This window comes from Corvus moneduloides, chromosome 4 (genome assembly GCF_009650955.1).
Source record: "Corvus moneduloides isolate bCorMon1 chromosome 4, bCorMon1.pri, whole genome shotgun sequence".
Classification (NCBI taxonomy): Eukaryota; Metazoa; Chordata; class Aves; order Passeriformes; family Corvidae; genus Corvus; species Corvus moneduloides.
Window position 1 is genome coordinate 73,177,593 of NC_045479.1, and position 25,497 is coordinate 73,203,089.

At 50.3% G+C, this 25,497-nt stretch overlaps 1 protein-coding gene across 29 annotated transcripts in view; it reads left to right on the plus strand.

Moving 5' to 3' along the window:
- Positions 1-25,497, plus strand: part of LOC116443165 (collagen alpha-1(VII) chain-like) — a 94,051-nt gene that overhangs the window by 51,890 nt on the left and 16,664 nt on the right. For 17 of the 29 annotated variants that reach the window (XR_004239767.1, XM_032107094.1, XM_032107098.1 and 14 more), the window contains 24 exons: positions 848-901; positions 2,112-2,150; positions 2,324-2,359; positions 3,083-3,208; positions 3,761-3,877; positions 5,290-5,403; positions 9,220-9,423; positions 10,162-10,251; positions 10,762-10,806; positions 11,358-11,402; positions 12,276-12,311; positions 13,083-13,118; positions 13,592-13,651; positions 14,255-14,380; positions 15,013-15,084; positions 15,233-15,268; positions 15,562-15,621; positions 16,300-16,416; positions 17,490-17,525; positions 18,583-18,618; positions 20,340-20,396; positions 20,528-20,599; positions 22,024-22,095; positions 22,555-22,590. Coding sequence is in view for 28 of the 29 variants with exons in the window: in XM_032107094.1 (XP_031962985.1) it covers positions 848-901; positions 2,112-2,150; positions 2,324-2,359; positions 3,083-3,208; positions 3,761-3,877; positions 5,290-5,403; positions 9,220-9,423; positions 10,162-10,251; positions 10,762-10,806; positions 11,358-11,402; positions 12,276-12,311; positions 13,083-13,118; positions 13,592-13,651; positions 14,255-14,380; positions 15,013-15,084; positions 15,233-15,268; positions 15,562-15,621; positions 16,300-16,416; positions 17,490-17,525; positions 18,583-18,618; positions 20,340-20,396; positions 20,528-20,599; positions 22,024-22,095; positions 22,555-22,590 (1,722 nt within the window). In the remaining variant the exon portion in view is untranslated. The remainder of the gene's footprint in view (positions 1-847; positions 902-2,111; positions 2,151-2,323; positions 2,360-3,082; positions 3,209-3,760; positions 3,878-5,289; positions 5,404-9,219; positions 9,424-10,161; positions 10,252-10,761; positions 10,807-11,357; positions 11,403-12,275; positions 12,312-13,082; positions 13,119-13,591; positions 13,652-14,254; positions 14,381-15,012; positions 15,085-15,232; positions 15,269-15,561; positions 15,622-16,299; positions 16,417-17,489; positions 17,526-18,582; positions 18,619-20,339; positions 20,397-20,527; positions 20,600-22,023; positions 22,096-22,554; positions 22,591-25,497) is intronic. The other 12 variants (XM_032107103.1, XM_032107100.1, XM_032107123.1 and 9 more) reach the window with 12 other exon arrangements.

Sequence of the window (25,497 nt, forward strand, 5' to 3'; positions counted from 1 at the left end):
GAAAATATTACCAAGTTTCTCATGGCTTTACCTAAATCCTATTTGGGAGATTCCCAAAAATATCAAAGCAGCTCCTCACCCTTCTCCCACCCTTCTCCCTGTGGCCATCTTAACAAGAATTGGGAATTTAGATTTGTCATTTAATTATTTTATTTACTTTCTTTAATGATTTATTTTCTTTCATTATTGAATTTATTCTATTTAATTATTCCATTTATTTAATTTAATTATTTGATTTGTTTTTAATTTTATTTATTGCTGCTGTTTATTTGGTGGGGACAGAGGAGAACACAAGGCAGAGCAGCAATTCCTGGGTATTTCTTTGTGCTGGGAGGAAAAACTCATTCCCAGACTTCCAAAGGGTGTCTTTGGATGGATCCTTTGCAGCCAGTCCTGCCAAATTCCTGATTTACCTGCAGGACTCATGTCCTGAGTCACAGGGAAAGTGGGATTGGGAGAAAAGCAGGGAATATCCCCATGGATCCGTCAGCCCAAAACAGATCCAATCCCAGGCTTTCCCGAAGAAATGATGTTGCTTCCTCAGCCAAGATGTGGTGGCAGGGAAATAAAGGCAAAATTAGGGTTGCAAAAGAGGTAGTTCCGTTATTCCAGATGGGATAGCAATGGAAAAAGGAAAAGCAGGAGAACTCCCAGGAACAAGAGCCCTTCTGGAGGTCAAGCTTCAAGTGAAGAGCAGAATTGCTCCAAATTTACCTTAAAGATGGGAATTAGGGTGACACAAGAAGAGGTTGGTTGGTCCTTCAGGAAAAGGTGGAGTTAGTGTGGGATCAGCGCACAGGAAATGGGAATTTTACAGGGGAGCTAACACATTCCTGCTGGTTTTCAGGGAGATCCTGGGAAGGACGGCCTGAGAGGTGAAAGGGGCCCCCCAGGCCCAAAGGTAGGTCCTGAGTCCATGGCGACATTTTTGTGGTGGTGCCACCACCTCGAGCAGGTCAGAGAGGAGGAAAACCCAGCTCAGGTCTCCTCTGAACCCCCAAAAGTTCGGGATTTTGAAGCAGAGCTCCTGGGGTGGGCTCAGGAGCTTGTGGTCACACTGGGGCCATGGTCCCACATCTCCACGGAACTTCTTTAGGAAGGAGCTTCTTCAAGAGTCAAACAGGATAAATTTCCAGGATGTTCACAGATGGTTCCTTCCTTTCCTCCTCCTGCAAGTTGAAGAGCACATGGAAAGGGGTGGAAGGAGGAATGCCTTCAGATCCCACACATCCAAGATCTTTAAAGGTGGGAACAACTCCTTCCTTAATGGAGAGGAAAATGCTGCAGGAAGCAGCACCAGGACAGGGAGATCTCCTGGCTGCCATGAGATCCAGACCTTTGGAAAAGCAAGGATTTATCCAGGGCACGGGCATCCCAAGTTCTCCCTGGCACACCTTGGCTGGATATGCCACTGGGGCCTTCCTGGTGCCCTTCATTCCACCGGAATCTGTCGATGCCGAACCCGGATTTCAGTGAAATGAAGCCCCTCAGAGAGGCAGCTCAGCCCCACCTCAGCAGATGTTCCTCACCCCAGGAGCCTCCAGGCTGGACCTCCCAAACCCCTGCGGCTCATCCACGATTCCATCTGTGCACGATCCAGAATCTCCCACCTGGAGACGGAATTCCATCACTGTGACCTCCTGTGGGAGCCCATCCCGCTGGAGATGTTGGACCCAGCCACGTGTGGGGCCACCAGCACCATGGCCACCTCCAGAAGGGACCACCAACCAAGGGGACACCTTGGCCGTTGTCCCCCTTGGTGTCCTCTGCACTGGTGGCACCGAGGGACCTCAAAAACCTTTCCTTTTCCACACTTTGTCCATGGGCAAGAGGTGGAGAAGGGGATGGAGCAAAGCTCTGGCCCAAACCTCACTTGGATGCTGCTCGTGGGCCAGACTTTCCCTACAAAATGCAGCTGTGCCGGTGTCCTCTGGAGGAGGGAAGGAGCCCATGGAGCAGGGTGGGATTCAAACCCCTAAATGGGATTTATCAGGGATTACGAAATGGGCTGGTGGCAGAGGAAGGGTCACATGTGGGATTATTCCCCTTCCTCTTCTTGCTCGTCCTGGAGATAATGACGGAATTAATGAGTTGATCTCGTTTATTCCAAGGGAGAACCCGGCCCACCAGGAAAAGGAGTGGAAATGAAGGTAAATAAATCAAAATTTAATTCCATATAAATGTTGGAAGCACCTCCCTCTCTGTCGGGGATTGGGATGGCCGAGGGGACCCAATCTGTGTCCCTTTGGCCATCAGCCACCTCCAGGAGAAACTTCCTGGAGAGTAGAGGGGGAGAAGTTGGGACCCTTCTTTCCCCTTGCAGGACCTGGAGAGGCTTTTTGAAGTGTATGGGATCAAGGTAGGAGATCCTTTGCCCTTCCTCCTGACCACGGCTTTTCCATCTCTTCTCTCTGGAATTCTGGAGGTGACATTTGCTGCCCCAGAACTCCCAGGAAGGTTCATTCCATTTCCTTTTCCAGGTTTTATTTAAATATTTCTGGGACAGTTTTTCTGCTGACGTTTTATGGGGTGGGTGGTGGCTTTGAGGCCCCCGTGACAGCAACACTTGGGCCTTAAAGCTCCTCTAATTCCAACCTCAACACCTTCCACCATCCCAGGTTGCTCTAAACCCCATCCATCCTGGCCTTGGACACTTCCAGGGATCCAGGGGCAGCCCCAGCTGCTCTGGGAATTCCATTCCAGCACCTCCCCACCCTCCCAGCCAAAAATTCCTTCCCAATATCCAACCTCAATCCTCTTCCAGTTTAAAACCTTTTTCCCCATGTCCCATCCCCATCTTCCCATGGAAAAAACCACTCTCCCTCTTTTTAAAGTCCCCTTGAAGTCCTAAAAAGGCCACAAATGTGGGGTTTTTATTTAGGATGGGGAGAGACCCCACAAAAGCTCCACGGATCAACTCCTTGATCCCAAACCTGTATTTAAACCATCCCTCAGCTGTCCCTGCCCTGTGAGTCCTTGGGAATCCATCATTCCTTGGTTTTGGGTGGCTGCTCTTGGATTGTCACGTGTTGGGGACAGGAAGGTGGCACTGGGCTGCCTTACTGGTGTGCACTGGTTCCAGCTGGCGCTGCTGAGGGACCTCTCCAACGCGATGCTGCGGGATGGGCTGGATGGGCTCCTGTGGCACCGGGCTGGCTCTGGGACAAGCGAAACTTCCGGGGAAAACCAGGCAGCCGTGCCTGTCAACGTGAGTAGTGCCACCTGCCAGGGGTGACGGACCTCCAGGGAACGAGGGAGGTGGGAATGAGCCACCAAAGGCGTCAGGGTCACCTCTGTCATCGAGCAGGTCACGGTGGCTTCAGAGAGGCTATGGCTGGCACTGGGGTCTTCGGGACAAAGGGATGGAAATGATTGATTTTTTAATTGGAATAAAGGAATCAGTCAAGCTTTGTTGTCCATAGAGGCCATTCCCAAAGCCACCAAAGTGTCCTTGTGCCCTCTGGGGGCTTTTGGAGTGGTGGGAGTGGGGCTGGAAGCACCAAAAGGGGTCCTGAGTGGGATCTCAACGGCAAAAGGGATCCCAGGGAGGGAGGAGGATTCTTTGGAAGGGAAGTTTGGATGTGGCCGGCAAGGAATTGCTGCCCAGTCACCCCATCCTGGGTCAGAAATGTCACCAAGTGGGACAGAGGGTGCTGGAGAAAGTCGGAATGAAGCCACCAGGATCCAGCTCCTCACGGGTGTGGATCCTGGGAGCTCAGGGCTGTCCCTGTCACACCAATCCCTTGTTTTGGTGTCACAGGATCCACTGGTGTCCGACACTTCCCACCGTGTCCCGGCCGGCACCGAGGTGACAGGAGGAGGACAGAGCCTGGAGCTGGAGGTTCCGGAGGTGTCACAGTCTGGAGCATTCCCTGAGGTGAAAAGAAACAGCAGGAAAGATGAAATTGGGATTTTTACTGTGTCCAGGTCTGGGCTCTTCCAGTCAGGACGGACATGGAGCGTGTCCAGAGAAGGGAACGGAGCTGGGAAGGGGCTGGAGCCCCAGGAGCGGCTGAGGGAGCTGGAAAGGGGCTCAGGCTGGAGCAAAGGAGGCTCCGGGGGGACCTTGTGGCTCTGCACAAGTCCCTGACAGGAGGGGGCAGCCGGGGGGGTCGGGCTCTGCTGGCAGGGAACAGGGACAGGAGAGAGGGAACGGCCTCAGGCTGGGCCAGGGGAGGGGCAGGGTGGGCACCAGCAGGAATTTCCCCATGGAAAGGGCGCTCAGGCCTTGGCAGGAGCTGCCCAGGGAGGTTTGGAGTGCCCATCCCTGCAGGTGTCCAAGGAATTCCGGGATGTGGCACTCAGGACTCTGGGCTGGGGACAAGGTGGGGATCGGGCACAGCTGGGACTCGATGGTCCTGGAATTCCTGTCCATCCTGGGATTCTGTGGATTGTCTCCTGCCCTGGCAGGGATGTATCCAATCCTGCTCTCAGGATTGATTGGGATTGTCCATGCTGGGACTGCCAGAGCTCCAGGAGCGTTTGGACAACACTCCCAGGTTGGGATTATTGGGATGTCCTGAGCAGGGCCAGGAGCTGGACTGGATGATCGTGGTGGGTCCCTTCCCACTCAGGACATTCCATGATTCTGTGACTCCAGAGGCCTCATTTGGAGTATCCAGACTAATTCCAGCCACCTGCATCCTGATTAACAGCTCCTGTTTATGGGAATTCAGAATTTATCCACAATTTTAAGGTGTCTCTCCATGCTGGACTTCCTGTTGGAGGCATCTCCTGGGCTTTTTTCTCCCTCAGTGGCTGGATCAGGATGATCCAATTCCTCAGAGACTTGGACAAGGTGGGACAGGATGCCCCCCCTCAGCCCCAGGCTCCTCCCGTGTCCTCAGGTTTTTCCCAGATTTTTCCAAACTGGATTAGGGCATTTTAGGGGCTTAAGAGGGGAGGTTTGCACCAAAAGACCCAATCCTGAAGCCAGCAAAAGTTGGGATTTGGGATACAGAGGCCCCAAAACTATCTCTGTTGAGCTTTGGGAGCCCAACCCAAACTGGAAAATAGGATTTGGGACCACTGGAGCATCCCTCCATCCCCCAGGGAATCCTTCCTTTTCCATTGGTGCCGACTGGATGGATGCAAAGGAGTTACAATTCCCAGAGCTTGATCACTGGAATTTTGAGGTTTGCCCCTGTTTTAATGGGAAGCTGAGCTGGAGAAAGGATGGGGATGCATGGATCAGTGTCAGGGCTTGGGAAAGGCTCCTGCTGTCCGTCTTTTCCGCTTTTTCTGGGAATTAATGGAATTTTGTCGGCATTTATCCATTCCCCTCTGCAGAGCTTGGCTGTGCCCCCACCACATCCAGATGATCCGCAGGGAAACCATTCCCTGGAGCTCCTCCAGCCCTTGGAGGAGAGGCTGGAGGGACAACCTCAGCAGGACACCAGCCAGGTATGTTTTTCCAAGGATTTCAGACCAGTGATGGACTGGAAGGGACTGGGATGCAGATCTGAGTGCTGGGACAGCTTCTCCAAATCCCTGGCAAACGCCAGAGCTCCTGGAAAGGGCAGGATGGGAGTGAGGAAAAGCCCTTGGGAAATGTTTTGGTGGTTAATTCCGCATTTTTGGGGGGACAGGGGGGTAAAAACCCAGGATGATCCCTTTTTATCTGATCCCATCTGGCCACGCCATCCGTCCATTATTTGGGATTGGCTGACTGAAGAGTTGATGATTCCCAAGACTTTTAAAACAGGGATAATGCACACTCCAAACAGGGAATCCAAAATATGCTCCCTACAAGAGATTTCCTTTTCCTTCCCACTTTCCATGGATGTCTCAGGATATTCCACAGATATTCCAGGATATTCCTGCTGTGCTCTGGAGCATCCAACTCATTTAAAGGGGAGGATTTTAGGGTTTAAGGAGGAATTTGGGGATTTTCTCTGATCCCTAAAATCCCATTTCCCTCTGTTTTCCTGCTCTCCTGGGCAGAGATTCCCATCCCAAGTCCTGCTCCAGAGCCAAGCACCAAACCCAGCACCCTCCAGTTTGGACATCTTTGTATCCCTATGGAATTCTTGGGAATACCCAGAGGCAGGACAGCAACAGCTTTAAAACGTGAAGGGGAAAATCCCTTGGATATTTCCTTGGAGCTGCAGGAACAGCATCAGCAAGGAGATTTTTAGGGATGGCAGTAAGGAAGGGAATAACTCCAGGTGGGAAGATCCTGCTCCAGGAAATCCCGCTCTGGTTTATCCAGTTTGCCGAACACTTCCCATCCCTTTATCCATGCCCTGGCTCGGGAATGAATTCCAGGGTTAATCCCGGAGCTGGAATTAACGATGGCTCAGCAGCCACGAGAGGGCTCCCGGCTCAAACACAAAAACCTGGAGTGGGAATTGCGGCTCTGGAGACTCTGGGATGTGCCAGGAGCATCCATGGGCTCTGCTTTTCCTCCTGGATGCACCAACGCCATTTGCTGGGAATGGTGAAGCTGGAGAAGCACCGAGGATGGAGCCCAAATCCCTTGGGTTTTAGGATCATGGAATGGTTTGGGATGGAGGGGATCTGGAAAATCATCTCATTCCATCCCCTCCCACTGTGCCAGGCTGCTCCAAGCCCCAGTGTCCAACCCGGCCTTGGACATTCCAGGGATCCAGGGGCAGCCACAGCTGCTCTGGGAATTCCATTCCAGCCCCTGCCCACCCTCCCAGCCAGCAATTCCCAATTCCCAATCTCCCATCCAGCCCTGTCCTCTGGCACTGGGAAGCCATTCCCTGGCTCCTGGCCCTCCATGCCTTGGCCCCAGTCCCTCTGCAGCTCTCCTGGAGCCCCTTTAGGCCCTGCAAGGGGCTCTCAGCTCTCCCTGGAGCCTTCCCTTCTCCAGGTGAGCCCCCCCCAGCTCTCCCAGCCTGGCTCCAGAGCAGAGGGGCTGCAGCCCTGGGAGCAGCTCCGTGGATTCCTCTGGAATCTCTCCAGCAGCTCCACTGGTGTCTCCAATAATCCCAATTTTCTCAGGAGCTTTATAAACATAGAACAAGTCCCACAGATTTTTTAGGACACTCCAAACTGCCTCAGCAGGATGGGATCTGCATCCCAAGGATGTTTTCCTTGCTTGCATTTGGAGCAAAATCCCTTAGGAGGAGGGAACAGCAGATTCCAAAGGCAGGGAAAGAGCTGCAGCCCCTCTTTCCCTGTGCTCCCACATCCTGGAGATGCCAAGGAGGGAATGGAGCCGGTTTTCCTGCTGGTTTTCCTGCCTTTTTTCGTGCCGGTTTTCCAGGCAGCAGCAGCAGGAATCATGAAATTTCCACCTGTTCCAAGGTTCATGGAGCCTGGAATAGCCCAGGAGCTCCTCCCCCAGGAGCAATTCCTGGCAGGAGTTAATTGGAAGCAAAGGAAGCGCTGGGAAGAGCAGGATGAGCCCTGATCCACGTGTCCGGAGCAGGGCTGGATGCTCATCCATGGCTGAGCCGCTGCTTTGGGATTATGGGATCATCCCAAAAAATTCCTGCTCCTCCACCCCCCAGCTCCCCTGGATTTAAACTTATCCCTTTCCAGAGTTAATTAGGATAAACCCCCCTCATCTCCATGTGGATAAACCCACAATTGCTTCATTTTCCTCCCTGGAATCTTGGCTTTTCCCTATTTCTCCCTTTCCTTTTTTTTGCGGGAATATTTTGGTTTTTCCTCTCCCTTTTATTTACGTTTTTCTCTTTCCTCTCCTCGTTTCCTCCGATCCTTTCCTCCTTCCCTCCTTTTCTCCCTTCCCTCTTTTCCTTCCTTTTTTTTTTTTTCCCCTGCCAGCAGCGAATCATTCCTTGAGCAAGCAGCAGCTTCCCAATTTTTTTTGGAGGCGCCTCATTCCGGAAGCAGGAAACGGCCAAAATTATGGAATTAAAGGAGCCTCATTACCCCCAGCAATTCCCTGTAAATGGGATCCCAGGGCACATTCCAAACCTCAGCCAGGCAGCCTCTGGAATCTCTGGAATCACCTCCATGAGGATTTATGTGAATCAGAAGCATTTTAGAGCCATTCCCAAGGAAATGAGCCCAGGAAGGAGGGATGGGAAAATCCATCCCATGGTGCCATCCCTGGGAGATTTTCCCTCCCTTATCCCAAAAAAAACCACCCTGGATTGGTCATCCCCACATCACCCATCCCTCTTTTATCCCTTTTTCCCTCATCTTCTTCCAGGAAAGAATTCCAGTTTTAATTGGCTCCAAATTGTTGGGTTTTTTTTTTCCTTGTGAGCCAGGAATTTGCTGGGTTCGTTATCCATGAGGCAGAATTATCCCGTGGTTTGTTAAAATCCAGGAAAACAGGAATTATCATCCCTGGAAACCTCACAGAGCTGCACTCACCAACATTCCCTGGAAGTTTAGGATTTACTTTCCCTGCTTAAACCATCTCAAAATCCCAGCCTGTGAAATGAATGGAGGTGAATCCAGATCTTCGTTCCTACCAAAAAAAAGTGGGAATATCCCTAAATAACTCCACCACATCCTGATTTTTCCTTCTCCTTCTCGTGCTCCCAGAAGATTTCAGGACTTTTAAGGCAAAAAAAATCAATTTTTGCTTTCAGATCCAAATATTCCCCAAATATTTGGCGCAGGGAATAATTGCTGGGAATATTCTTGATAGGAATATTCTCATTTTTCCAATGGATCATTTCCCACTGCTGATATGGAAAAGAAGGAGCAATTTAGGCGCCAGCTCAGGAATTATTTCCTTTACTTTGTGTGCCTTAAATATTCCTGGCTTATTCCAATTGGATATTCCAGGTGCAATAAACACGGAGTTGCCTGGGAATGGCTGGAGTAGGGAGGGATTTCGAGTTCCAAGCTGGAATTTTTTCGGTGGGGTTTTATTGCTTTGGAATGGCGGTGGATTCGTGGCCTGGTGATAAGCTGGAAAATGGAATCATGGAATTCTTAAGGTTGGAAGAGATCATTTTGGTTTATTGGTATTGATATTGATTTTTATAATTGGGATTTCATGGAATCACGGAAGGGGTTGGGAGAGATCCTCAATCCCATCCAATTCCATGGGCAGGGACACCTCCCGCTATCCCAGGTTGCTCCAAGCCCCATCCAGCGTCACCTTGGACACTTCCAGGGATGGGGAATCCACTGGGAAACCTTTCCCAGGGCCTCCTCATTCCCTGGGTATGGAATTTTTTCCTCCCATCCAATCCAGTTCTCTCCCCTGTTGGTTTGAAACCAGTCCTTGTCCATGGATTGGGTGCTCTGCTTCCCTTCCCACAGGAAAACGGGAATTCCAGCAATGGCTCCGCAATCCCAAGGCACAGATCCAGGAGATCTCCCAGGCATGAGAGACGCTCCATAAAGATCCCATTCCAAAGCCATCCCTGTGATGCAGGAGGAAGCAGTGACCCTTCCCTGGTGGCTCCAGCACCGGCTCATCCCCCCGGTGCTCCGGGAGCTCGGAAATTCCCGTCTGGATCCACGGTGAGCGATGGAAGTGCATCCCTCTTTTCCCACCCGGGCAAGGACACAATGAATGTGGAAATTTAGGGGTAAATATCCATAAATAAAGCAGGAAAGAGCTGCTGCAGGAAGCATTTTTCATGGACAAACAGCTCCTTCTCCATGTATTTATGCAGGGAAGTGAGGGAAGGGAAGAACCTGGTTTTGGGGGAAAACAGAACAACTGGAATTCCCCTTGGAATGTCGAAGATATTCCCATGTGGGGGTGATTATAAACCTGCCCATTCCTGACACACCTGGACAGTTCCAGGGATCTTTGACACAAGATCCCAGAAATAGGAAAAAAAGTGGATTTTTATAAAATTTAAGAGTGAAAATTCCCATTCCCAAGAGTTAAGGATGGAAAATTTGGGATGGTTTTCCCACAAATGGATTTCTTTGAAAGCAGGGAGTGACCCTCACCCTGCATTCCCAAAAGGAATAGGAATGAGAGGAGCTCATCCACACCTTTTCCAAAGCCCTCCAGGAATTTCGGGGTTAAAATGGGCTGTTGCCAGAAGTCTGGAATGCCTCAGGAATTTCTCAGGAATTCCTTGGTCCTGGCAGCTCCCAGATGTCCCATCCAGGCTGGAGCAGATCAGGAGTCTGGAGGTCACCCCAAGGATCCTGGTGATCCCTGGAAACCCCCAGCTTCCCTCTGGGATTCCCCCCTTGCTTCCTCACATCCCGTTCCTCAGGGCTGTCTTTTCCATGGCTCAGGGAAAAGTTTTTCCAGCTGCTCCCACACTTCCCTCTCCTCTCTTTGAATCCAAGGCACATCCAGGCCCTCATCATCCGAGGAGAATTAAGGTGTGGAATTCCTCCTGTCCTGCTCTTATCCCAGGGAGGAGGCAGCTGCTCCTTTCTCCCATCCCATCATCCCATCCCATCCCATCCCATCCCATCCCGTGGATCCCACCCCGTCCCATCCCATCCCATCCCATCCCATCCCATCCATCCCATCCCATCCCATCCCATCCCATCCCATCCCATCCCATCCCATGGATCTCATCCCATCTCACAGATCCCATCCCATCCCACGGATCCCATCCCGTCTCGTCCCGTCCCATCCCATCCCATCCCATCCCATCCCATCCCATCCCGTCCCATCCCATCCCATCCCATCCCTTCCATCCCACCCCATGGATCTCATCCATCCCATCCCATCCCATCCCATCCCATCCCATCCCATCCCATTCCTTCCATCCCACCCCATGGATCCCATCCATCCCATCCCATCCCACCCCATGGATCCCATCCATCCCATCCCATCCCATCTCATCCCATCCCATCCCATCCCATCCCATTTTTCCCTTGCAGAAGGACAGAAGTGGCCCAGCTGATCCCTTCTCCCACAGCCCAAAGGTCAGTGCTTTTCCCCCTTTTTCATGCACATTCCTGAGATAATGATCCATTTTCCCAGAGCTGTCTCACTTTTTGGAAACTGAGGAATCACAGGAAAAAATCAGGAAATTCAGGATGGAATCAACAGTTTTGCCATTGGCATGAGCAGAAATTCCAGGATGGAATCTTTCACGGCTGATGCAAACATGGAATTTGTGTTTTGGGAATCCTCAGTCAGTTCAGCCTCTGCGGATTCCTCCAGTCTCCTTCAAATCCATGGAATTCTTTAACATCTGCAGTATCCTGGGATAAGGAAACCCTCAATTTGTCGCTTCTCCCTGCCTTTCGCTCCAGGGATTTGTGCTTTTCCCTCTGCACTCCCACTGCACAGGATAGGACATTCCCAATCTATTCTGGGAATGCAAGTGCTGGAAATCAGGGATTCCCCCACGGATATTTGCCAAAAGCTGAAGTAGGAACCAGAGCAGCACCCCCCTGCTCCAAAGAGGGAAGGGAAAATTCCTTGGAATCATGAATGTTTGGGATTAAAGGGATTGCCGGTTGTTTTCCAGGGAGAAATGGGAGCTCCTGGAGCCCGTGGAGACAAAGGAGAAAAGGTAGGGATGGGGTTTTCCAAGCTGATCCTTTGAAACCAGAATTCCCCGTGCTGAAAGGGTCTGGAAAGGGGAAGGCAGTTGGGAATATGCTTATGGAGAGGACATTCCGATCCAATGGAAACTGGCATTGGCACGTTCCCACCTTTATCCCTGAACCTTCCTGGGGGTTTTGTTCCCCACTTCCAGCAGTTTTCCCATACAAAGGATTAAAGGTTGGATTTCGTGATTTTTGAGGACTTTTCCGACCAAATGATGGAATTATTGTATCCTACAATTCCAGAAATTCACGGGAATTCCCAATGTTCATTTTCTGCTAGATAAGCTAAGATAAGATGATAAGATAAGATAAGATAAGATAAGATTTACTTTCCCTGCTTAAACCATCTCAAAATCCCAGCCCGTGAAATGAATGGAGATGAATCCAGATCTTCGTGCCTACCAAAAAAAAAGTGGGAATATCCCTAAATAACTCCACCACATCCCGATTTTTCCTTCTCCTTCTCGTGCTCCCGAAAGATTTCAGGACTTCTAAGGCAAATAAATTCAATTTTTGCTTTCAGATCCAAATATTCCCCAAATATTTGGGGACTAAATATTTTGGGAACTAGAAGAGGGGATGGACAAGGAAAATCCAGGCCTGGCACGAGGATAGGGATGGAAAAAAGGCCACCAAAAACCTCATTTCATGGCCACTTTGGGCTGGGAAAATTTCTAGGGAGCAGATGGCAGATCCAGCGGGATGGGGCATGGAATTTCGGGAGAAAGGGAGGGTTGGGAAAAGGCAGAATCCCATGGGGAATTTTGGATGCAATCCTGGGAAAAGGGAGGAAAAGAGGGAAGAAAAGTGGCTGGGAGGGGAATTTTGTCTTGCAGGGACAGCCTGGGGACGTGGGAGAACCTGGAGAGAAGGTGAGTGCTGGAATCAGCTCCAAGGGTTTTTAAGGAATCTTCTCCAAGAGGAGCCTGGGTGGGGTTGGATCCAATCCCAACCCTGGAATATCAATGGATGAAGTAGAAGGAATTACAGAGCTGGGGTTGAACCTTTGTCCAGCAGGATTAATGAGGGCAAACCAAAAAGATGGATATAAAAATTAATTCTTTATTAATAATTCATACTTCATTAATAAATAATACAATAACTAAACAGATTCTTAATAAGTATTAACTATAAATTAATCATAATTAATTATTAATAGAAAAACAATTTACTAGTGATTAATTGCTAAATATTCATTAATGATAATTACTAGATAATTATTGTCTGGTTGTTTATGAATAAATATTATTAATGGGTAATTATTAAGAAGTAATTATTAATAAATAATTAGACAAAAATATCTTTCTTAATCAGAATTATTCATTATAGAGAAGCTGAAATTTTCAGGATAGGACAGAACAGTGCATGATACCACCATTAATTAATTAATTTAATGAATTAATAATTAATTATTTAAAAGCAATTATATCAAAATTAGCCCCAAAACCCCAATAATGGAAGTAGAGGTTGATGTCACTCACCCAGACAATGACCTGATGTCCCCTCTCATCCCATCTCTGATTTCCTTGGAATTAGGGCGTTTTCCCAGGATTTTTCCCCACATTCCAGGCAGAGAATCCCTGGAAATCTCTGTCTCAGGGGTGACAATTCCGTGACCTCGGATCCCTCTCTTCGTTCCACAGGGCACCAAGGGAGACCGAGGGGAAGAAGGTCAAAAGGTAAAGTTGGCACCAGCCAGGGGGGCCTTTTCCTCCTTTTCCCATATCCCACATTCCCACCTCGGGATCAGTGTCCAGGTCACTCCTGAGGAGTGGCCAGAGCTGGCTGGGGACAAGGAGGAGGTTCCAGGAGGAGATTCCAGGGGGAGACTCCAGGAGGAGATTCCAGGAGGATCACATGGACAGGCCACCTCGGGGATGAGTAACGCCAGGGAATGGGTCTGACCCAGAGTCCTGGGATACCATTCCCGGCCGTATTCCTGCTCCCTCTTTTCCAAAGCTGATTCCCAGCAGCTTTGTGTCTCCAGCTCAGATCATCCAGAGGAGATGAGAGTTCTGTAGGAACCCTTGGAATGGGATCAGCTCTGTGGGATTTCAGCTGGATCTCCGTGAAACAGCACGAACAAATTCTCCCTGTCCTGGGTTCACACTGGAAGGAGAATTCCTGATTTTTCCTGACTTTCCTTTCCCAGGGAGAACCAGGAATTGGGTTCAGAGGTCCCATCGGCCAGGCTGGGCCACCAGGATTTAAGGTATGGTTGAATCTCGCTTGGATTTTTTTCCGTGGATTTTCCTCTTTGTCAGTCTGGTTTTCCACTGCTGGGTGTGGAGCATGGAAGTGCCTGGAAAGAGAAAGCACTGAAATCATCCTGGAAAAGCAGGAGAAGGATTTGGGAGAGAGGGAATGCTCTGTGTCCTCCAAAGGGCCATTTCAGAGGGAGATCCTGAGGATAAATATCATGGAATCATGGAATGGTTTGGGCTGAGCTCTCTGCAATCAGCAGGGACATCCTCAGGCTGGGAAAAAAAAAATCCAGGGAATTGTGGGCTCAGCAGGAATGAGTTCCAGGGATCCCTGGGATGTTGGAATTCACCTCAGGTCAGGAGCTAAAGGCTCTCTCCTTGTTTAGCCGTGGAAAAGCCCTTTCATCACCAAAACTCGGGAAGAAAAGACATCCCAAAGTTCAGTGACAATTCCTCTAGCCCTTGGATCTCCTCATGGATCAGGGCTGGAAGCGCTGTCCCAAATTTCATGGTCATGAGAATTCAAGGAGACATCCCAGCTTTTCTCCAGGACCTTTAGAAGGACAGGAGATCCCACCCTATATCCCAATTCCTTGTGATTCCCTCACCAGGGCGAGCCAGGGGCCCCGGGACCTCCAGGAGCTCAGGGCATCCAAGGAATTCGCGGCAACGCCGGCACTCCCGGATCCCAGGGGGACAGAGGGGCTCCGGGCGTGCCCGGAATTCCAGGACAGAAGGTGAGGGGACACCATGGGGTGTTTGTCACCTCAGGGTGACCACAGTGAGCCAACTGTCCATGCCAGGTGGATCCTGTGGGTCAAGCTCCCACAATTCCAGGTCTTCCTGAGCCTGGAGATTGTCAGGGAAGTGGGAACAAATCCCGGTTGGAAAAGGGAAGGTAGCGGGAATGATTAGAACAGTGGGACGGTCCTCAGGTTCCAAAAGAAAGGAGTGGAGCTCCCAGGAAGTTGTTCTTCCTGGGAATTTGATGAGGTGACTGGAAAGGAAAGGAGTGGCCGTAGCACGGGGATGGCAGCACGGAATTTTGGGGTCATTGATCCCTGGGAAAAGAGGGAGGAATCCCAGAATCCCAGGATCACTGAGGTTGGGAAAGCCTTCCAAGGTCACCGAGCCCAACCCGTGACCAATCCCCAGTGAGTGCAACCTCCAGGAATTCCTTGGACACCTCCATGGGGACTCCAGACTTCCCTGGGCAGCCCCTGCCAATGCCTGGTAACCCTTTCCATGAGGAAATTCCTGCCACTGCAGGGAACACCTGGATCACCATCTCCTGCTTTTTGTCTGGATCAGGGAAATCAGGAGCTTTCCCATCCGTGTGTTCTCCTCTCAAAGGGTTTTTGTTTTCCAGGGGGAACGTGGGAGGAGAGGCCGGAATGGATTTCCTGGGCCTGTGGGACCATCGGGATCCCCAGGAAAAGAGGTGGATTTGACATATTCCCTGTGCCTTTTGGGAGGGATGGATGAGGGATCTGGGCTGGATAGGCTTTCCTGCTCTGGAATGTTGGGATAGGAGAGCACTGAGCACTTCCAAAGGAAATCCTCCCTTTTATTTTGTTCTCCTTTTCCAGGGAATTCCCGGGACACCTGGACCCAAAGGGAACAAGGTCAGTGCCACGCTCCCAGGAAGGTCCCAAGCTGAGATCCTGGGATGGGAATGGGACAAATCCCTGCTTTCCTCTGGCTCCTCATGCCTGACCCCATCCCTCTTCATCCCATTCCACCCTCACTCCCTTCTTCCCATGGTTGCTGGAGCCCCCTCCAGAGAGAACAGCAGAAAATCCATGGAATTGAGTCTCCTGAGTCTTCCTTGGACTTCAATCCTGGCCAAACTAATCAGGAATTGGGTGGTGTGGTGTCCCTGCTCCAAGTGACACCTCCAAAATTCTCTGCTTTCCAGGGAGAAGTTGGCGTTGGAGCCGCTGGCCCGAGAGGTCCCCGTGGATTCCCTGGCTCTAGGGTAGGTCCATCCATAAATATTCCAGGCTTGGATTCCTGCAGCTTCCAGCCCCCTCTGGAAGCAGCTTTATCCCTCACCTCCCACCCACCCATCCCAGAAATTTCTGAAGGGTTTCAGGCAGCAAAATTCCCTTTTCCTTGTGCTCCTCAGAAGTTTTGGTCTCCTTCCGGCAAAGACGGAGTCGGAATCGGAGGCCGTGTTTCAATTTGCTGCTCCTGTGGCTGTTCCACAAATAAATTGGGAATTTATGGCCCAATCCATTGGGACAAATTCCCCACCTGCTGTTGGATGAGGCCCAGGAGGCAAAACATTCCCTGAGAATGTCAACAGCTGTGGGTAAATCCTGCTGGAGCTTCATTAGCCAAAGGAAATGATGGAATAATGTTTCTGCTCTTCTGACTCCGGCATAAATCTAAATCCCGGGATCTCAGGTTGCCTTGGATTTCTATGGAAGATCTAAATCTGGCCTCAATTAATTTGGAATTTGGACAATTCCTGAGGTTCAAAGGCAGGCGAGTCTTGCGGGAAGGCCAGGAAAGGTCTCCGTGGATCCTCCAGCGCAGCTCTTTCATCCCAATCCATAAGAGCGCAGGGCCCCTAATCCTGATGGAGGGATGAAGAGGTTGGACAACTCCTTTGGACACAGGGAGACAGGGAATTCCGCCTGCTCCGTTCCAAACGTTGGGATGCTTTGTGGATTTGGGATTCCCTGTGTGCCAGCGGCCATCCCTGCCCCTCTCCATCCCCCAGGGTGATGAGGGCATCGTGGGAATGCGGGGTCCCCCTGGAATGATGGTGAGTGTTCCGCTATCCCGGAAAACCGCGGCTCCACGGCTGCCAAAATCCCCACGAGCCATGAGAGGAATACAATGGGATTCTTCCAGTGGGAAATAGAGATTTGGGAACCTGAATTCCGATGGGATGAGGGAGTGGAAATCCTGTGAATTCCTTCATGTCCTTGGCCATTTGGGTGACTCATCCCAAGGTTTGGAGGCCCTCCTGGAATATCAATCCCTCCCTGCTGTTGTCAGTTCTGTGGGAAATTTGGGAATTTCAGGGCAGGAATTTCAGGCTCTTATTCTGCTGGAGAGGGCTGAGTCAGGGGAGACACAAAGCGCAGCAGGAATTTGGATGAACTCCTTATTAGATAGTAATTAATTATTATTTATTCAGCTGTTATTTTTCATGGAATGACAAGAAAGAGGATTTTTTTATAAGGATGCGGAGCAATAGGAAAAGGGGGAATGGCTTTAAACTGGAATAGGGCAGGGATAGATGGGATATTGGGAAGAAATTCTTCCCTGTGAGGGTGGGGAGGCCCTGGCATAGAATTCCCAGAAAAATGCCCCATCCCTGGAAGTGTCCAAGGCCAGGTTGGGTGAGGCCTGGAGCACCCTGGGGTAGTGGAAGGTGTCCATGCAGATGGAAATTCCCATCTTCCTGCATATTCCTGGGAATTTTGCAAACAGTGATGACCACGATGGATTTTCCCCTCTCCGAATGCGCTTCCCATCCTGGCTTGGCCTGCAGGGGCTCTGGAGATCCTCATCAAGGATCCACCTCCACCTTGGAGGAATCTCCTGGAGCTTTTCCTTGATGCCGAGGGTCCAAAAATCCCAGTGGGATTCTCGAAATGAGGGAATCCGGCTGAATTGATCCATCTGCCAGGAGATCCTGGTGGTGGGCAGAGGATTGAAGCAGGAGCTCCTGTGCTGCTTCTTCCAGCTGTTTTTCCATGCTGGAGCCCATCCCTGGAAGCAGCTCTGCCTTTGGGTGGAGGCTGCTCTTCCCAAACTTTCCCACCTTCCCATTTTCCTCCTGTTATTGTGGATCCTCACTTTTTTTTTTTTTTTAATGGCATTTTCCAGGGTCCAAAAGGCTTCCCGGGAGTGAAAGGCCAAAGAGTAAGAGCTGATATTTTATCTCCCACTCTTATCTACAACCCTTATCTTATCTACATCTCTTATCCACACAGTGCCCTGATGTTGGGGGGAGCAGCTGCCCCTGTAAAACCAGTGCGAATAATCCCAGGATCAGCCTTTGGGAATAATCCCAGGATCTCCTGGGAATGGGCTGGGAGAGCCCCCGGATCAGCCTTTGGGAATAATCCCAGGATCTCCTGGGAATGGGCTGGGAGAGCCCCTGGATCAGCCTTTGGGAATAATCCCAGGATCTCCTGGGAATGAGCTGGGAGAGCCCCCGGATCAGCCTTTGGGAATAACCCCAGGATCTCCTGGGAATGGGCTGGGAGAGCCCCTGGATCAGCCTTTGGGAATAATCCCAGGATCTCCTGGGAATGGACTGGGAGAGCCCCTGGGTGAGCCTCACATGCTCTGCACTCCAGCTCCTATTCCATACACATTCCCTAAAAAGATTTGAGGGAGAAATTTGGGAAATCCTTCATTTTTTGGGTGCCATCTCCCCCCCTGCGGGATGGAGATGCTGAATCCCGTTGGGATGGGAAATCGAGCAGTAATTCCAGATTACGGATGTGCTGAGCCATGGATGGAGTCAGGAAAACCCCCTCAGTCCTTTGGGGTTTCGTTCTTTGTCAATGCCATAAATCTGGCCTCAATTAATTTGGAATTTGGACAATTCCTGAGGTTCAAAGGCAGGCGAGTCTTGCGGGAAGGCCAGGAAAGGTCTCCGTGGATCCTCCAGCGCAGCTCTTTCATCCCAATCCATAAGAGCGCAGGGCCCCTAATCCTGATGGAGGGATGAAGAGGTTGGACAACTCCTTTGGACACAGGGAGACAGGGAATTCTGCCTGCTCCATTCCAAACGTTGGGATGGCCACAACATTTCGGGGGGAGCCGAGGGTTTTCCAGATTGTCCAGAAGATCTGACTTCCAGCTCCAGGAGATTTTAACGCCTTGGAGTGGGAATCAGTGGCCTGAGCAACACAGGAGGGAATGAAAGGGAATAATCCATCTCTCTTATTTTTTCTTTTCCTTGGTTTAGGGTGATCGGGGACTTCCGGGACCAAAGGGAGAACGAGTAAGGACATTCCCAATGTTTTGGGGGTTTCCTTTCACTGTGTGGCTCCAAGGAAAGCCTGGATCCATCCTCTCCTTGCTGTGCCTATGAAATGAAGAGGAGACAACTCATGGATTCTCCCCCTCCTTTTTGGGGGGGTCTCCACCAGTTTAAATCCCAGTTTTGGATTCCATCCCTGCGCTGGAAACATCTCTCGGAGCGGAGTTTTTGAGATGGATTTGATGGGATCCTCCAAAGCAGCAGCTTAAAAAAAAAAAACCAACATAATTTTGGGAACGATTTGCTAGGGCACAAAAATCCTGAATTAAGGCAGGAAGAAAATTCCCCCTGATTTTTGGAATAAGCAGCTGACCCCAAAGCCAACCTCAATTTCCAACAGCCCGAGCCGGCTCCTGGCAGGTAATGGGAAAATAACTCCTCAAGTGCTCCTGGAAAATGCTCCGAAACTGCTGAACTCGTGCCCAGTGTTTTGTTAAGTTCCTTCCTGGCTGGAATGGCTCGTTGGAAAATGAGGTTTGGAAAAGCTCCGGGATGATGATGCCGCCTTTGAGTCACGCAATATTCCGTGATTAAGGCCCATTTGTCTCCGAGGAAGCTCCTCAGGAAAGGAACTCGCTCCGGAGACCAATCAGTTCTTAATTTTCTTCGTGAGGAGGCTTCCAAACTCTTCCCAAGCCGAAGGAATGTGGGATGCATTTTCCAAAGGATGCCTTAAGATAAGGTGGAATCGGAGATAAAACAGGAGCGGGAGGGAAAAATTGGCTTGGGTTTGTTCCACCTGATTGCAGCTTCATTTTCCTTTTCATTCCCCCTGGATCAATGTGGGAATAGCTCTGTGAATCCCAGGGTTTGTGTCCTGGGTTGGATTCAACTGCAGGATTTTTAGTCTCCTTTTTACTCCCAAAATTTGTTGAGCCCCATCCTGCCTCTGTTAGAGAGCTGGGAAGCAGGCATGTGGATTAAACCAGGTGAGGGCTGGATGAAGTGCAAAAAATGCCGGATTTTTGGGAATATTGATGGATGTGGGGTTGGTAAAACCTCGGCAAGGCAGAATTCCTGGATCAGGGAAATTTCCACTGGAGGGACTTGAGTGAAGGGAATCTTTTCCCAAGGGGACACAGCTGCCCCTCAGAAGGTGCCTCATCCCTTTGGAGACACAGCCATCCCTTTTCCAGAGCCGAGGCATTCCTTGGAATAGCCTGGATTCTGCTCCCTGAGGAGCTTGGCAGGAATGTGTCCATGGGGTCCCTGTGTCCCTGTGGCTCTTGGGGGTGACACTTTGGGGACATCCCAAAGTCCGGGGGTGACCTCAGTGCCACTCCCGTTCCTCAGCTCCAGAAACCAGGACAGATCCATTCCCTGTCCTGCCCATGGCCACTTCCCAAGGCTGGGAAGAGCGGGAAATCCCGACGCCCTGAGTGACAAAGCCACGTGGCACTCATGGAATCTGTCCCAGCACGGGCAGCCTGGGATCAGGGATTTGTCCTGTTGTCCATTTCCAGTCGGGAGAAAATCACTGGGATAATTCCAGTGGGCTCCAATGTTTTTGGGGACAGGAGGTCGCTGGGAAACCTCAGGATTTGGAGGTTTCTGGGCGCATTCATGATCCAGCTAATTAAGGGTGATTAACCCTACCAATTAACGTTGTTGTTAATCACTGCATTCCCAGTGGGATCCGTGAGCTCCCGGTGGATCCCATTCCCTGTCTCTCCCTTCTCCAGGGTGAGTCCGTGACCGTTTTCGGACCCCAGGGCTACAAAGGCACCAAAGGAGATCCCGTAAGTTTGACTTTCCAAGCTGTCCCTTCCCCGCTTGGGATCAGCACTGGGAAGCAGGACTTGGATCCAGCTGGATCCTCCCAGGAGAGATGGAAGAATTGGAATCTGCTAATTCCTGGTTTTCCTTTCAGGGCGAGCAGGGACTGCCGGGTTTCGATGGAGACAAAGGCGAGAAGGGAGAGGACGGACCCGTAGGAGAAAAGGTGGGAATTTCCCAAAGCCTGTGGGGAAGGGACCGAGGATGGTGAACGGAATTCCCAGAAAAATTATGGATGCCATAATTTTTTGCCATCCAGTTATGGATTCCATCCCTGGAAGTGTCCGAGGCCAGGCTGGACATTGGGGCTTGGAGTAGCTTGGGATAGTGGAAGGTGTCCGTGCCCATGGATGGGATTGGAACTGGATGGTCTTTAAGGTCCCTTTCAACCCAAACCATTCCAGGATTCTCCAGTCTCTGCATCCTCCCTTCCCTGCTGGAAAACATGGACACACCCAACTCTGGCACCAACAGGGAGAGGAGGGGGCTGAGCTGGGCTTGAGAACACCAAACACATCCCATATATCAGGTGTCCCAGTGGGAAAAGTCACCACTGAATTCCCACATCCCCCTCTCCCTCTGGGAGCCATCCCTGCTCCTGGAGCCTTTGGAATGCTCTTGGTAAGGCTTGGATGGCTCCTATGTCCCTGCTGTGTTCCCTGGGTGGTGGCAGAGCTCCTCCTTCTCCCTCTGCTCCCCAAGAGCTCATCCCAGGTCCCAAGCTGGCCCCGCTTTCCTGGGAGGAATCACGGAATTCTCCCACTCCCAGCTGAGTCACAGCTCCCGTCTCCGTGTCCTACTCATCCCTATTTCCGTATTATGGAAATGGCTTTGGCTTCACAAGCCTGACCCAGGGCTGAATAAATTGAAGCTCCTGCAACAGCAGTGACACATCCAGCTCCTGTTATTTCCCATGGGAAGCTGGATCCCGGTGTAGTCCAGGTGGGAATTGCTTGATCCAAGGTGGGCATCTCCCTTGGGAAGAGGCAGAGCCTGCCCTTTTCTGATCCCGCTGCTCAGGTGCCCAAAGTGAAGGAAACTCTTGGAGATGCTCCTATGGGGATGGGGGGGCTCCTGTGGTTTTAAGTCAGATAAAATTCCATAGATTTCATCTGTCCGGTTGGATTCTGATAAAAAAGAATCCATAAAAAAGAATCCATAAAAAATATTCCATTAAAAAGAATCCTTTAAAACTATTCCCTAAAATAACACACAAGCGTCTCCTCTCGGACAAATATCTGGATGACTTCGGACAGAGTGGAATCTCCACCCCCAGTGGGCCCAGCAGGGTGTTCTCCTTGATTTTTGGCATGGATACAGCTCATCCCAAGGGTCCAAACCCCCTTCCCTTCCTGCCTTTTTTCCCTCAGTCCCCACCACTGGGCGAGGAATCTTTTCCATAACAATTCCCAGAGCTTCCTCCCAAGTCCTTCTGCCACTGGTGGCTTTCTTCCCGAGCCCTGGGATGGAATTTTGATATGGAAAAGGCGCTTTTGGTCACCTTCTCTGTCATCTCCATGGGTTTTTCCATGGATAACTTCCCGAGAGGAGGTGCTCAAAATGTATTTAACAGGATTTTTAACATTTTAGGGAATCAAAGGAGAAGCTGGTTCCAAGGGAATGATGGGGCTTTTCGGGAGCAGAGGACCCGTGGGACAGAAGGTGAGCTCCCAACTTGAGGCATCTCCTCCCAGAACTGAGGTGGAAAATCCCATCACGGTTTTCCCATGGAATATAATTCCTCATTCCCTCCCCAAAACTGCTGATTGGAATGATTGAGGCTCTGGAAAAGCAGGAGAAGCTGTGCTTTTCCAGGAGAGTCCTAAAGATTTTAAAGGAGCAGAGCACTCTGGGAGCTTTTCCAGGCTGGAATGGCCAGTAAGGAGCTCCTGGAATGTCAGTATTCCAGGAGGGAAGTGACAGATGTTCTCCAGGCTCTATTTAGAGCTGGTGGAATCCATCATTTTCCAGCTGGGATAGTTGGGATATCCCACTGCCCTTCCAGCTGCTGCTGTAGGGAGCCCCTCAAAGCCTTCCTTGTCCCTTTTCCAGAGCTCCTACAGCATTCCCTGTTTCCAGAGGGGTCTTTCCCATGGTAACTCATCCCCATTTTCCTTGCAGGGGGAGCCAGGAGAACCGAGCTCGCCGGGATCTGCCGTGAGTTGGAAAATGTTTCCCTTTCTTCCAAATCCTGCGTGTGGAGGAGGGGTGGGAAGAGTCCATGGGAACTCGGAGCTGCTCCACAAAGTCCGTGTTCCAAGAGGTTTTGCCGGAAAACCAGTGTGGATATCTGGGATCACAACCAGAAGTTCGTGTTTATGGCTTGTGGAGGAAGTTCTGTGAGGGTGGGGAGGCCCTGGCATAGAATTCCCAGAAAAATCATGGATGCCCTATCCCTGGAAGTGTCCAAGGCCGGGTTGAATGGGGTGTGGAGCAACCTGGGATAGTGGGAGGTGTCCCTGCCCATGGGAACTGGATGGGATTTAAGGTCCCTTCCCACCCAAGCCATTCCAGGATTCCAGGATTTTCCATTAAGGAACACAAGCAAAATACATTTAGTTGATGTTTTGGATGCCTTTGGTGTATTCGCCCCAAGTGGAAACGTCTCCAAGCTCCAAAGACTCCCAGAATCATGGAATCGTGGAATATTTGGAGTTGGAAAAGACCCACCAGGATCATCGAGTCCAGCTCTTAAATAAAGGGCGCAAACTCCAAATTTCCAAGGTTGTCCAAAGTGAAATAAGTCCCCGTTGATTCCCGGTCACGGCTGTGGAATTACTGACAGGCCTGGAATCCAGCCCGGGAATTGCTCACTGAGGAAAAGGTCCTCGTCCCATTAATTATTTTATTTATTATTTTCTTAATTATTTTATTTATTATTATTATTAATAATAATAATAATAAACAACCTTCTGAGTACTTTGCCAACGCCTCGAGGCCGGAACGTGCTGCGAGAGCTGGGATCAGCACTCGTAGGCGTTGGATTGAGGATATTTATGGAATTGTTTTGTAGGGAACACCTGAATCCATGAGGTGAATCCATCCAGGAATAGAGCAAAGTTTGCCGAGTGGAAAGGGAGCCCAGCTGGATTCCAGCATCCTGTTTTCCCCTGGTTTTTAGGGATAATAACTCCCACAAAGTGGTGTCCTGCCATCCATATCTGAGCAAAACAAAGGAATTTCCTTCTGGAAATATCCCGGGATTCTGCTGGTGCAGGGCAATGCTGCCTGTGCCAGACTGAGATAATGGAGCTGGGGTTTGGTTTCCCATCCCATTCCCAAAATTTCAAAAGCCAGACCCGAGCTGGGATGCTGCTGGAAGATCCAGGATAAACGACATCCCGGCTGGAATTCATCCCACCACGGGTTACCCCAGGCAGGTTCACTTCCCACTGGTTTTATTGGAAGATTTAGGGAATTCCCATTATTCCCATCCATTCAGGCACCTGAGGGAGGATCCTGATGGGAATTTTGTCTCCTAAGTGCTCCCACTTTGGTTATTCCTTCCCTGAGTTATTCCAGAGCTGTCCATCATTCCCCAAATCCTCTTTTCCCCTTTTCCTGAGGACAGAATGTATCCAATGCCAAATCTTTAAGGTAAAGCTTCGTGCTCCTCATTTTCCTTCATTTCCCTCCAATCCCATCTTTTATTCCCACAAATTTTCAACAACTGCCACTCCTGCTGAATTCCCTGGCAGTGATTTCAGCACCCTCATCCCTTTACTCTCCCGATTTTCTGATCCATGGCAGTCCCCAGCCGAGCTGACAGCATTTGTGTCTTCTCCCTGCAATTGTTCCTCGGGAAATTTCAATGGATCCGCTTGACTTCACAAAGGGGTTCGGTTTTGGTATTCCACACGTCTCCTCCTCCTCCTCCTCCTCCTCGTGCCCCTTTTCTAAAAGCCCTGCTCCCTTTTTATTTTGCTATTCCTGCCTCACCTCCCTCTTTTATGTTCCAATTGCTGCCTGTTATTCCCATTAACTGCTCCTTTAGATCATGGATTAAAGCTTCCAGCTCCTCTTCTTTATTCCCTGTGATTCTGCCTTAAAATGACAATGGATTAACCCATTATTCTCCCCCAAACTCTGATTTTTAATACTCTTTTCCTCCATTTCTTGCTCCCTATTTTGGTTTTCCAGGAATTGTGAATGCCCAGAGTCTGGAGTGCACCAGACTCAGAGTTCAGCAGGAGTGGGGATGGTTTATAAGCAGGAATTTGACTTTATTATGGATATTAAGTTTCCCAGGGAAGCTGGGATCACACAGAATCCTGAAATGCTGAGGCTTGGATCATTCCCTTCCAGATCCTCTCATTCCAAACCCCTGCCATGGGGGATTTTCCACTAAACCAGGCTGCTCAGGCAATTCCAATCCCAAACACCAATAGGTTTTTTTTGGGAAAGATCCTCAAAACTGCAGCAAATAATCGTGGCCAGACCCATTCCGACAAAACCCAGCAGGGAAGGGATAAAAACACGGCTGAAACTCCGAGGTGGAGACTCCATTTGCATCATCCCATCAAATATTGAGGAGCAGAAGCCCAGGAGGTGGAAAACCTTTTAGGAGAAGTTTGGAAATTCATCCTCCTTTTGATGTGTGGCTTCAAACGGCTCCGTCCTTTTGGTGGGGGGAGGGAGCACCCTGGGGGCATCCTGATGGATTCCAGCCTTTCCCGAGGTGTCCCAGCTCATTCCCAGCTCCTCCCTGGCTGCTCCCTGGCTCCAGCCCGGAGCTCCGCGGGAATTTGCGCCTGGAAGCAGAGGATCCGAGGTTTCTGTGCGTCACAGGGTTGGTGACTCAGCCTCTCTGCGTTGCCTTCCCGGGGTGTTCGCAGTGAAATTCCAGCCACGCTTTAATCCCAAATCCAAAGAGCCGGAGCCATTTCCAGTTAATTCCCGCAGTAATTGCCATTCAATTGCCATTTGCTCCCGTTTATTGTCCAGCCTCCGTTTCCCTGGCACAACACCGCGATGGAAATCTGAGGGGACAAATTTCCATTTGGCTTCTTGGCCTTTTCTCTTTTTTTTCCCCCCATTTTTTTTGTTTCTTAATTCCTCCTGTCC